We start from the raw sequence: 11,773 nt of genomic DNA, 5'->3' as shown, positions 1-11,773 counted from the left end.
GCTTTGTTAGCCTATGTAAAATGAATGCAACGCAAAATACTGCATGTTAAACCGGCCATAGATGAAGCAATTTTCTTTCCTAAACAGTGCAAAACAGGAGGCAGATGGCAAAATAAGGCTAGGCGTTTGATCTTGGGCAAGGCACCATAATTAAAAAAACTAAAAAAATGATTTCAGGAGCTGTAGTGCTGGGACTTAGAAACAGCCTGGATCTGACAAAGTTTTCGTCAAGGGATCTGGAGAAGGGTTATCTCTCTCACTGAGTAGTGTTCAGGGAAGTTTCCCAGGACAGCTGTCTCCTTCCTCTGGAGTCATCATTGGAGGTAATTCACCATAGGTGGGAGCAACCAGAGGATATCGTAATGGGATTATTCCCCATCAATGACCTACAAGCACAAGAGTCCTCTTGCTATAACGGTAACATATCTGGTGAGTGCAGACCTTTCACAGACTCCATGAGGTGGATATAATGACACAGACCAGGACACGGAACACAACAGTACTTTTTCACAAGGAAAAGACCGTTTTCCACAGCTATCACTATATGCACTCACATAACTCCATTGTATGATTCGTTGCATTTACTTAATTTTGACTTTGGTTCACATAGTTATTAATGTATGCACTCCAAATGTCAATATTAACTTGTTTATCAAATAGAAGTCACTTTATGAGATAGATAAGGTTTACTCACAGACACAGAGCATCAATTTGGGAGCATGTATATTCTCTTTTATAGGTGAAGCAAGTGCTATCTTATTTATTTAGATTTTCTTTCCTGCCACCATGTGTTGGGGAACACAGTGATCACTCCCAGCAGCTATAATAGCCGCTAGCAATAATCACATGTAAAATCCGACAGGCTGGTTTTCCCAAGTTGATTGATCAACTTAGGTACATTCAGCCTGCCCATACATGGTTCAGATCTCGGCAGGTCCCAGTTGAACTGACCGAGATTCGAACCATCTGTGGCTGGCTTTAACACACTGCAATTTACCGATCAGGTGTGAAGAAGTCCTTGTGCAGGGAATAGCTTTACCGTTGCCGCCTATAAACACAAGCCTATTGTCCTTAAAGGTTAATCTGGCCCTGGGTTTGAGGTTAAAGCCTACATAGATCGAATTCGGCTGGTTCAGCAGAGACTGGCCTAAAATCTGATCCATGGGAAGGCTGATTGTTTCCAAGTGGAACCATCTACAGCTGCTAGCAGTAATCACTATGTTCTGCTGGCTAGGAAGGCTCCCTGCGCCAGGCAAAATACAATAGCGCTGCACTCATGGTGTAAAGAAAGGAAATCAAATCATCTATGGGCTGCTTGACTAACTGGGGCATCTCTAAATGTCAACAATTTGATCCTGTATTTTGTCACATCAAATGCAAAGGTCCTTTAAATAAACCTATGTTAGAGTGGGAGGAGCTGAACAATATTGGAGGCTTATGTCTGCGTTCTGACTTGGTAGAGCCCCCATATGTCTGCCTTCTGAGTGCCCCTTCCCTTTTATGTGATTACATACGTGGGGGGGGGGGGGGGGTGTCTGATGCATACGAGAGGGTGTTGAGGGGTGCATTTACTGCCTCCCAATCCCTGTGGTAACCACGCCCACAGCTAACGTCATACACTACGCCGTACCCTGATTGACGCACGAATCAATGCGCATGCGTCCTTGTGGAAATAGGTGAGGGAATCTTCATTCCCTTATTCTGCTTCCACCTACATGATGTTAAAAATGTTCTATTGTGGGGCCTGGTTGGATGTCTTATCACTCTATATAAGGCTGGTGTGCAGTCACTATGCCCTTTTGCATGGCTGCTTTTGTTACGTTGTTATGTGCACTTTAATGGGATTGTTCTGGTTGTTATAGATCCAATGATTATAGTCTCCCATAAAGCGGTATAGGTTTTATATTTATATTACTGGTATGCACATGTTTGTGCTACTTTCCTCTATGTGGCAGCCTGGTGGTACATCCGTGCTTAGGCATTCTGGGTTGGTATGCACCTTGGCTTTTTGAGGCTAAAGCTTCTTTATCAATGGATATTGCTTTGGAGGTCTACCTGACCATTGCTAGTGTCATATTAGGATGACCTCCGCAATGGACAGGGTGACCCCTCTCTGGAGGGATGATTCTGTCTGCGTTACCAGCTAGACAGTTGATATCACAAGCTCTCTAAATCAGTGTAATATATTTTCTTATTTAAGTTCGACATTCCCTACGGTGACACAGCAGATATAAACACTTAACCTACTTGGTCCTAACATTGACAAATACATTACTACATTTGTATATATAAATAAATAAAACCATGGTACTAAAAACAATCAATTCACTTTATTTACAGAAATATCTGAGCTCTACTTGGTTCTTGCCAACTTTACTAACAAAATCAGCAATACTATCCAAGCATGCGATTTGGTCAAGTGGTTGATTTACTCCAACTTACTTGATGTTCCTAACTTCCAACCCACGACGACTTTGCCATGTCTCATACTAGCAACACCTTCCTGTAATTCTTGAGCCCTACTTTACATCTGGGTATCCACAAAACACAGATTTCATTTTGGACTGGCTTGTGTCTCTCCCAGACTGCTTCAACGATGCTCCTGTATATTCCTATATCCCCGGTCTGTAACTGTGTTTCATTGTAGAATATTGTATAGCAGAATTATCCTACATGGAATGCCCCTGAAGAAAGGACTCTCCATTGTTCCTGAAACGTGCCGGACTCAATACATAAGGAACTGCATTTAAATATTCTGTTCTGATTTTTGTTTTTATGTACTTTACTCATGTGATGTATGCACCACACTTGAAACTACTAAATACATTTCTATTTTCCGATATTGTGTTACTGTTTAACCGCTTAAGGACCACCTCACGCCGATGTACATCGGCAGAATGGCACGGCTGTGCACAAGCACGTTCCCTTTAAGTGCCCAGCCGTGGGTCTCGAGCGCACCGCTGGTGTCCTGCGATCGGGTCACAGAGATGAAGAATGCACTCGCGACCCAGTCCTGAGCTCCGTGGCCACGGGAGCTGAAGAACGAAGAGAGGTAAGTGTAAACAAACCTCTCCTCGTGCTTCCTACTGAGGCTGTCACTGATCGTCTGTTCCCCATTATAGGGAAAGTCGATCAGTGACCTCAGATGCCAAGCCACGCCCCCTACAATTTAAAAAAAGACAGACTTAACCCCTACACTGCCCCCTAGTGGTTAACCCCTTCATTGCCAGTGATATTTTTACAGGAAAAAGTGCATTTTTAATTACACTGATTGCTGTATTAATGTCAATGGTCCCAAAAAAGTGTCAAAATTGTCCGACGTGTCCGCCCTAATGTCGCAGTCACAATAAAAAAATCACTGATCGTTGCCATTACTAGTAAAAAAAAAAAAAAAAAAAAAAAAAAAAGAAGAAGATTAATAAAAATGCCATAAAACTATCCCCTTTAACTTTTGCGCAAACCAAACGCTTATTGCGATTTTTTTTTTTACCAAAAATATGTAGAAGAATACATATATCGGCCTAAACTGAGAAAAAAAATGTTTTTTATATATTTACGGGGGATATTTATTATAGCAAAAAGTAAAAAATATTGAATTTTTTTCAAAATTGTCGCTCTATTTTTGTTTATGGCGCAAAAAATAAAAACCGCAGAGGTGATCAAATACCAAAAGAAAGCTCTATTTATGGGGAAAAAAAAAAGGACGCCAATTTTGTTTGGGAGCCATGTCACACAATTGTCAGTTAAAGCAAAGCAGTGCCGAATCGCAAAAAGGAGCTTGGTCCTTTAGTTGGAAAATGTCCCATAGTATTTTTTTTTTTGGGGGGGGGGGGGGGGATACTTTCCTTACATGATTCTGTGATAGAGTGGGTGTATGCTCCATTCTTTTGTATTGTATTGTATTGAATTGTTAAAAAAAAAAAAAAAAAAAAAAAAAAAAGTTGCCATTGCCAACCTCTCATTCTGAAAATGCTAGTTACCTGCCAATGGCTTCAGTACTTCCAGATTCACTTCCCTTAACCAAGTGTGCAAAAAAAAGGGATTTTTGACTTTCTTGCAAACCTGTTTGCCCAGAGTCTATGGTTGAGATATCAAGGAGTTGTAAAGGCAGATTTTTTTTTTTTTTTTTTTATCTTAATGCATTCTATGCATTAAGATAAAAAACCTGTGTGCAGCAGCCTCCCCAGCACCCCCTAATACTTACCTGAACTCCATCTCGTTCCAGCGAAGTGCACAAATGTGTTAGCTGTCTGGGACTCTCCTCCTTAGCGGAGACACAGCAGCAGCTCCATTGGCTCCCACAGCTGTCAAAGTCAGTTAGCCAATCAGGGAAGAGAGGGGGCAAGGCCGGGGTCTGTGTCTGAATGGACACAGGGAGCTGTGACTCTGCTCGGGTGCCCCCATAGCAAGCTGCTTGCTGTGGGGGCCCTCAACAGGAGGGAGAAGCCAGGAGCAGCAAAGAGGGGCCCAAGAAGAGGATGATCTGGGCTGTTCTGTGCAAATCCTCTGCACAGAGGTAAGTATAACAGGTTTGCTGTTTAAAAAAAAAAAAAAAGACTTTACAATCACTTTAAACACAGACACAGCCAACATTCTCAGGAGATTGTGGCTTTTTAGATTTCTTCCCAGAACAGAGTTTCCTTTTGTCCCAAGCGTCAGGAGACCGAGGACTGAACAATTGTGTCAAAGCAACCTTTCCTCTACTGGAGTGCATTGTCTTCTGTACAGTAACAAGCACACACTCCCCGCCCCCACATTAGTTCTGTGAAACCTGTGTTTAATGATCCCCATTTAGTCTTTAGCCACATTCCAATGGGCTACTAGAAACATTTGGTCCACATATTAATCAAATATACAGTATTTCTTATAAAAATAAACATGTATGTTATGTATAAAATAACAAATAAGCTTTTTATTATTAGATCAAATCGTACAATACAAACAGGCCAGTTTCTTTAGCGTAATACTGTTAATGTGAGGATTTCGGCCTTCTTTTACATTTCCAATCTATGGAAATGATAAAGAATCTGCAAGAGATGATCTCTGACATAACATACATTTCATTTCTTGTGTCTTTCTGTCCAAACAGGCATGTCCTATGGAAGTTAAAATAAAGGCTAAATTATACAGTTTATAAAAATGGTCAAAAATACATTTTTGCTTATAGATGAAATTACTGTTACGTATAGCATCATGAAACAGGATTACAAATTTTATTTACAAAAACCCTATGTTCAGATGAATTATTGTACAAAGGCAATAAATAACCTTAAGCGTATATAGAACCTTATTGTACCTTATTTAAAAAAAAAAAAAAAAAAAAAAAAAAAAAAAAACACTAGGAGGGCCATTTAGCATTCAGTCACAGTAGTTAAAATGTTATTTCTGTAGATAAACAGTGTAGCTGATGGACCAATATTTGGGAAGGTTGCCTCCAATACAAAGTGCAAAGAAAAATGGCTTTCCAGCTTGAGGCAGGCTGAATCGGATGGCCCTGCGACATTATCTTACAGATCCAAAATATGAGAGGACATTTTTTTTTTCCTCATCTTTAGAAAGAAGTATTCACAAAAATACATAGTGCTATTTACACTATAATACCAAACCTCTTCAGAAAAATCATAGCACCCAAAATACTCCTCCAACCTCCGTCTGCTCCTGCACTCTGGATCTTTGCTGACAAAGTACTGGGCTCTCTACATCAGCAGCCGTCACGTGGCCCTGCTTGTGATACAAATGCTGATGTGCCTAACCAGCCGTCAAGGCTCTCAAGATTGTTAGGTTGGAGAACTTGAAATAAGTGGGTGGCTAAATTGCTTTTCTCTTGCCTGGAGAGCAGGAACCTCTTCAATAAAAGCTACCGCTGCGAAATCATAATCATTGAAGGGCTGAACACCACAATATTCACACCCAAAGGAAGGATTATCATTTCACTTTCACTCCAGGGGTGCTTTATGCTGTGCTTCAAAAACGTCTGAAAACGTGTTTATTATCTTTAGCATACAAGCTCTGCTCAGCCTTGATTCCATTAATTCCACAAACGCACTGAAGAGTTCTCATTTATCAGAATAAAAATGTATTTGAAAAAAAAAAATGTATATAAAGAAAAAACAAAGATAAGGCTTCAAATTTCTTAGTGATGGTTTCTTGGAAACCACTGAAAACACGTTGTCCCACATCCATTAGAAGTGTCATTTGTTTAACCAGCCTCTTGTGACTGTCAGTAATACTGCTGTGATTTCAGTCTGCAGAATTTGCTGCTTGTTAGGAAATAATGCAATCGTAGCTCCCTTCCTGAAAGGCCTCTTCCTGCTCCTGTCTAGACACATTCTCCTCGTGTCTGCTGACATTACAGCTGCCCAGGTCACTTTGAGGGCTGGCACTGTGGCTGGTTGAGCTGCGGCTCTCCTCTGCTCTGGGGCTAGATTGTTCTGTGACCTTTGAGATGACTGTGGGCTGAAACACTTCAGGCTGCACTTGTTCCACCGCTACTTCGCTCAGTTTCTGGAGCTGAGGTTTTATGATATTTAAGAATGGCTTATATCCAGGGCTGAAAATGAACAAACATATATAACATTAGGACTGGATTACTACAAGAACGGCATTATGTCAATTTAGGCCCCTTTCACACATAAGGGCTTGTTTGTCCGTTTTTCATCTGTCCGTTGATGGATGAAAAAGGGACATCAATGCATTCCCATGGAAAAACAGATGACAATGGATGATCATCCATTTGCATCCATTTTTATTCTGCTTCCGTCAACATCAGTTTTTTTTTTATTTATTTTTTTTACGGATGAAAGCCCTATTTTTCAAGTGTAAAAAACGGATGGGACAAAAAAATGGATGTAAACTCACAAATGGGTCAGTTTTTCATCTGTTCATTGGCGCGATTGATGCGCTTGTGTCACCCAGACGTAAATAGAGAGACGGTTGCTAGGCGATCGGCTCTCCTTTCCTCATACCAAAGTAGTCAGTGAGGAGAGGAGAGTGGATCGCTGCAGCCAGGCCAGTGATCAGTGAGTATGAGCTGTTTTTTTTTTTTTTTTTTTACTTTTTACACACAGATCACCGGCCCAATGTCCCCAAAACACTGTCAACTCACACATGTCCCCACACAGTAAAAACACCTGTCCCCCACATATGGAACAGTAAAATCATATGTCCCAATGATCATCTGCGCACATCTGTCTATGATCACACAAAACAATTATACACTTAACAGGATTTTTCTTTACCAAAGACATGTAGCAAAATACATTTTGGCTTAAATTTATGGCAAAATTCGATTTTGCTTTTTTCCCCCCAAAATTTCAGTTTTTTTATTTTTTATTTTTTTACACATATTGCAAAAAAGAAAAAACTGACTCATGAATAAATCCCACCAAAAGAAAGCTCTATTTGTGTGAACAAAATAAAAATGTCATTTGGGTGCAGTGTTGCATGTCCGTGAAAATTGGCCTGGGAAGATAAGGGGTGAAAGTGCCCAGTATTGAAGTGGTTAAAACGTTAAAAATGGCTTCAGAACAATTCACAAGACTGTAGTGAAAAAAGCCATCCTCAGTTTATTACTTTACAGAAAAGAGAAAATGGGATTTTGGGTTTACCTGTAAAATTATTTTCAGGGAGTACATCACAGACCATGGAGTATTTTCATATCCATTAAGATAGATAATGCCTGCCACTTTCAGGCGATTGGACGCTGGCAAAAAAATAAATAAATACAGGAAGTCCCACCCTACTCATAACCCCACCCAGTAAGGCAAGACTTCAGTATCTGTAGCAAGCAATTAACTACAAAGAAAGAGTGGTGGGATCCCTCTGTCTTATGAAGTACGTTAAGAAAAGGATTTTGCCAGTAAACCAAAAATCTAATTTTCTTTATTATACATCTCAGGACACAGGGTGTCTTCATGTCATTAAAGCCAGCAACTGTAAAGGATGGAAGATCAGGTCGATCCGAAGGCTCAAGGATTGTTCACATGTAAAAGTACCATGTTCTCTTGGGCAAGGCCGGGATGATCAGACTCACTGGAACTCCTTCCACTTCGAATCCTGCAAAGCAGACGAGGTAGAAGCTGTAACAGTAGGAAGGCATGAATTGGGAAGAACTGGTCCCACAGGGTCCACCACGAACGCTTAAGGATCTCGGGTCTTGGACATGAGTATGTCCAGCTTTGCACAGAACCCGGATGTGAGGCGATCCATTTCTGAAGTTCCTCATCATAAACAGATGCCCTCGAACACCTTTGGGTGAAGAGCCCACTCGCCCGAGACAGTTCACGGCTGGAGAAAATCCACCTGCCAATTTCCAATGCATGGAAAGTGGAGGAAAGATAGTGTGGGAACATGAAGTTCCACCCAAGACAGGATAAGATACATTTCCTCCTGGGTTTAGAGACTTGTGCTGAGGTGTAACAGCACTGGGAAATCTAAGGACTGTGTTCTCCTGTCCCAGGCTGCCAATACTTTCTGTTGGAGGGGCCTGGAATGAAATTGAGCAAAGGGCACTGCCTCAAAAGGAGGCTACTGTCTTTCCCGAACCCTCATGCAAAAGTGAATTGAGGGGTTTGTTAGAGTTTTGAGCCATCTAAGTCCATCTAATCCCTTAGCGCACGACATTTAAATGGGAGGCAGGATCACTCTCGCCTGGATGTTATCCGGGGTTAACCCTAACTATTTTAACCACTGTGTTGGGACCAAGACTGACTTCTGTAAATTCAGAACCCATCTAAACCTCTCCAGAGTGTGCTCCATGTGAGACACATTGGTCTCCAGTAGCAAAGCGGTATGCAGCTTCATAAACAAGTTGTTCTGGCACCCTATAACAGGAATACCCAGGATACTCAGGACCTTAGGGAGCACTCTGGGAGGTGAGGACAGGGTAAATGTCAGGGCCACAAACTAAAATAGGCAGTCCTCTAACCTGCAAACAGTAGGAACATTTGGTGAGGTAGAAAGCTTGGGATGTGCAGATAAGTATCATTGATATCCACTGATGCTAGGAAATCTCCCTGCTCAAGTCCAACAAAGACTGCACCAATTCCATCCAGAACTTCTGCACTCACAGAAACTTATTGTGTCTCTTGCGATTCAGAATGGGGTGAACATAGCTATTCGGTTTCAGGAATGTGAAGAAGTTTGAGGAAAAATAGCAAAATCTTTCACACTCTTAACCAGAATGATCACTCCTTGAGACAGAAGATGATTGAGAGCTTGCAAGTGAGCACATCTTTTTTGTGGATTTAAATAAACCTAGCATAAAAGGGAGGGGGGAGCTAAAGTTCTAGTTCACAATCTCAAGTCACTATGTTGCGGACCCAACCGTCTGTAACCTAACCCTGCCAAATATCTGCAAAGACCTGCGAACATCCCGCACATGAGCAAGTAGAGGCACCCCTCAATTGTGAAGAGGACTTGTCCCCAAGGTTAGAGGACTTTGGAGTCTATGTCTTTTTCCAGGACTGGGACTGGGGCTTGTGCTGGAGCTCGAGGACTGGTGAAAAGACTGCTTTTTTGGGAGGTAGGAGTGGCAGGCTTTTGAACGATAGGCTTTCACTTTTTTTTTTTTAACCACTTTCAGACCGGACCAATTTGCTGGTCAAAGACCAGACCACTTTTTGCGATTCGGCACTGCGTCGCTTTAACTGACAATTGCGCGGTCGTGCGACGTGGCTCCCAAACAAAATTGACGTCCCTTTTTTCCCACAAATAGAGCTTTCTTTTGGTGGTATTTGATCACCCCTGCGGTTTTTATTTTTTGCGCTATAAACAAAAATAGAGCGACAATTTAAAAAAAAAAAAAACGCATTATTTCTTACTTTTTGTTATAATAAATATTCCCCAAAAATATATAAAAAAAAAACTTTTCCCTCAGTTTAGGCCGATACGTATTCTTCTACATATTTTTGGTAAAAAAAAAAAATCACAATAAGTGATTATTGATTGGTTTGCGCAAAAGTTATAGCGTTTACAAAATAGGGATAGTTTTATAGCATTTTTATTAATTTATTATTTTTTTTTTTACTAGTAATGGCGGCGATCTGCGATTTTTATTGTGACTGCGACATTGTGGGGGACCCATCGGACATTTTTGACACATTTTTGGGACCATTGTCATTTATACAGTAATCAATGCTATACAAATGCAGTGATTCCTGTGTAAATGACACTGGCAGTGAAGGGGTTAACCAGTGGGTGGCAGTGTAGGGGTTAAGTGTTCCTAGGGGTGTGTTACTAACTGTGGGGGGGTTGGGCTTTCATTTAGTGAACACTGATCTCTGCTCCAATCACATGGAGAATGAAGAAATGCTGTTTACAACGGCATTTCTTCATTTGGCCGCTCCATGAGACGATCGCGGGGATGCCCGTGGCGATCGAGTCCGCGGGTCCCTCGACCGGACTCACGGGGGTCCCGACCAGCGTGGGAGCGCGCCGCCGCCGGCGCGCTACCGATGGCAGGGCGGCAAATTTAAAGGGACGTACATGTACGCCCATTTGCCTGCCCGTGCCATTCTGTCGACGTACATCGTCGTGCGCTGGTCGGCAAGTGGTTAAACAGTAACACAGTATTTTTACCCACAGTCACCTTCTGGAAGTAATTGGCCAAAGCAGGACCAAATAAATGTTCCCCTTAAAAGGTCAAAGTTCCACATACAGTGCCTTGAAAAGTATTCACCCCCTTGTCTTTTTACCTATTTTGTTACATTACAGCCTTTAGTTTTTTTAATCTGAATTATAAGTTGGTGAAATAAATTAGAAAAATATATACACATAAAACTATTTTTCAGAAATAAAAAAAGGATAATTGGCATGTGCGTATGTATTCACCCCCTTTGTTATGAAGCCCATAAAAAGCTCTGGTGTAACCAATTACCTTCAGAAATCACAAAATTTGTGAAATGATGTCCACCTGTGTGCAATCTAAGCGTCACATGATCTGTCATTACATATACACACCTTTTTGAAAGGACCCAGAGGCTGCAACACCTAAGCAAGAGGCACCACTAACCAAACACTGCCAGGAAGACCAAGGAACTCTCCAAACAAATAAAGGAATTGTTGTTGAGAAGTACAAGTCAGGGTTAGGTTATAAAAAAAATCCAAATATTTGATGAAACCTAGGAGCACCATCAAATCTATCATAGCCAAATAAGAAAGAACATGGCACAACAGCAAACCTGGCAAGAGACGGCCAGACACCAAAAATCACGGACCGGGCAAGGAGGGCATTAATCAGAGAGGCAGCACAGAGAGCTAAGGTAACCCTGGAGGAGCTGCAGAGTTCCACAGCAGAGACTGGAGTATCTGTACATAGGACTAAAATAAGCCGTATGCTCCGTTGAGTTGGTCTTTATGGAAAAGTGGCCAGAAGAAAGCCATTACTTTCAGCAAAAAACAAAATGACACGTTTTGAGTTTGGGAAAAGGCACATGGGAGAACTCCCAAAATATATGGAGGAAGGTGCTTTGGTCTGAGGAGTCAAAAATGTAACTTTTTGGCCATCAAAGAAAAATGCTGTGTCTGCCGCAAACGCAACACATCACCCAAACAGTCGGGAATGGATGAGTTGAGGGAAAGATGGATGGTGCTAAATATAGGGATAGTCTTGAGAAAAACCTGTACCACTCTGTGTGTGATTTGAGGCTAGGACGGAGGTTCACCTTCCAGCAGGGCAATGACCCCAAATACACTGCTAAAGCAACACTTCAGTGGTTTAAGGGGAAACATGGAAATGTGTTGGAATGGCCTAGTCAAAGCCCAGATCTCAATC

At 41.6% G+C, this 11,773-nt stretch overlaps 1 protein-coding gene across 1 annotated transcript in view; it reads right to left on the bottom strand.

The window, feature by feature from the left end:
* Positions 1-4,885: 4,885 nt before the first annotated feature.
* RIC1 (RIC1 partner of RAB6A GEF complex) overlaps positions 4,886-11,773 on the bottom strand; it is a 217,357-nt gene continuing 210,469 nt past the window's right edge. Inside the window, exon 26 of the mRNA XM_077475048.1 lies at positions 4,886-6,550. Coding sequence (XP_077331174.1) covers positions 6,265-6,550 — 286 coding nt within the window. The 3' untranslated portion in view covers positions 4,886-6,264. The remainder of the gene's footprint in view (positions 6,551-11,773) is intronic.

Source organism: Lithobates pipiens, unplaced genomic scaffold (genome assembly GCF_037356315.1).
Source record: "Lithobates pipiens isolate NorthernLeopardFrog02 unplaced genomic scaffold, aLitPip1_a1.2 Scaffold_13, whole genome shotgun sequence".
Taxonomy (NCBI): domain Eukaryota; kingdom Metazoa; phylum Chordata; class Amphibia; order Anura; family Ranidae; genus Lithobates; species Lithobates pipiens.
This window is presented reverse-complemented; position numbering and strand designations above follow the sequence as displayed.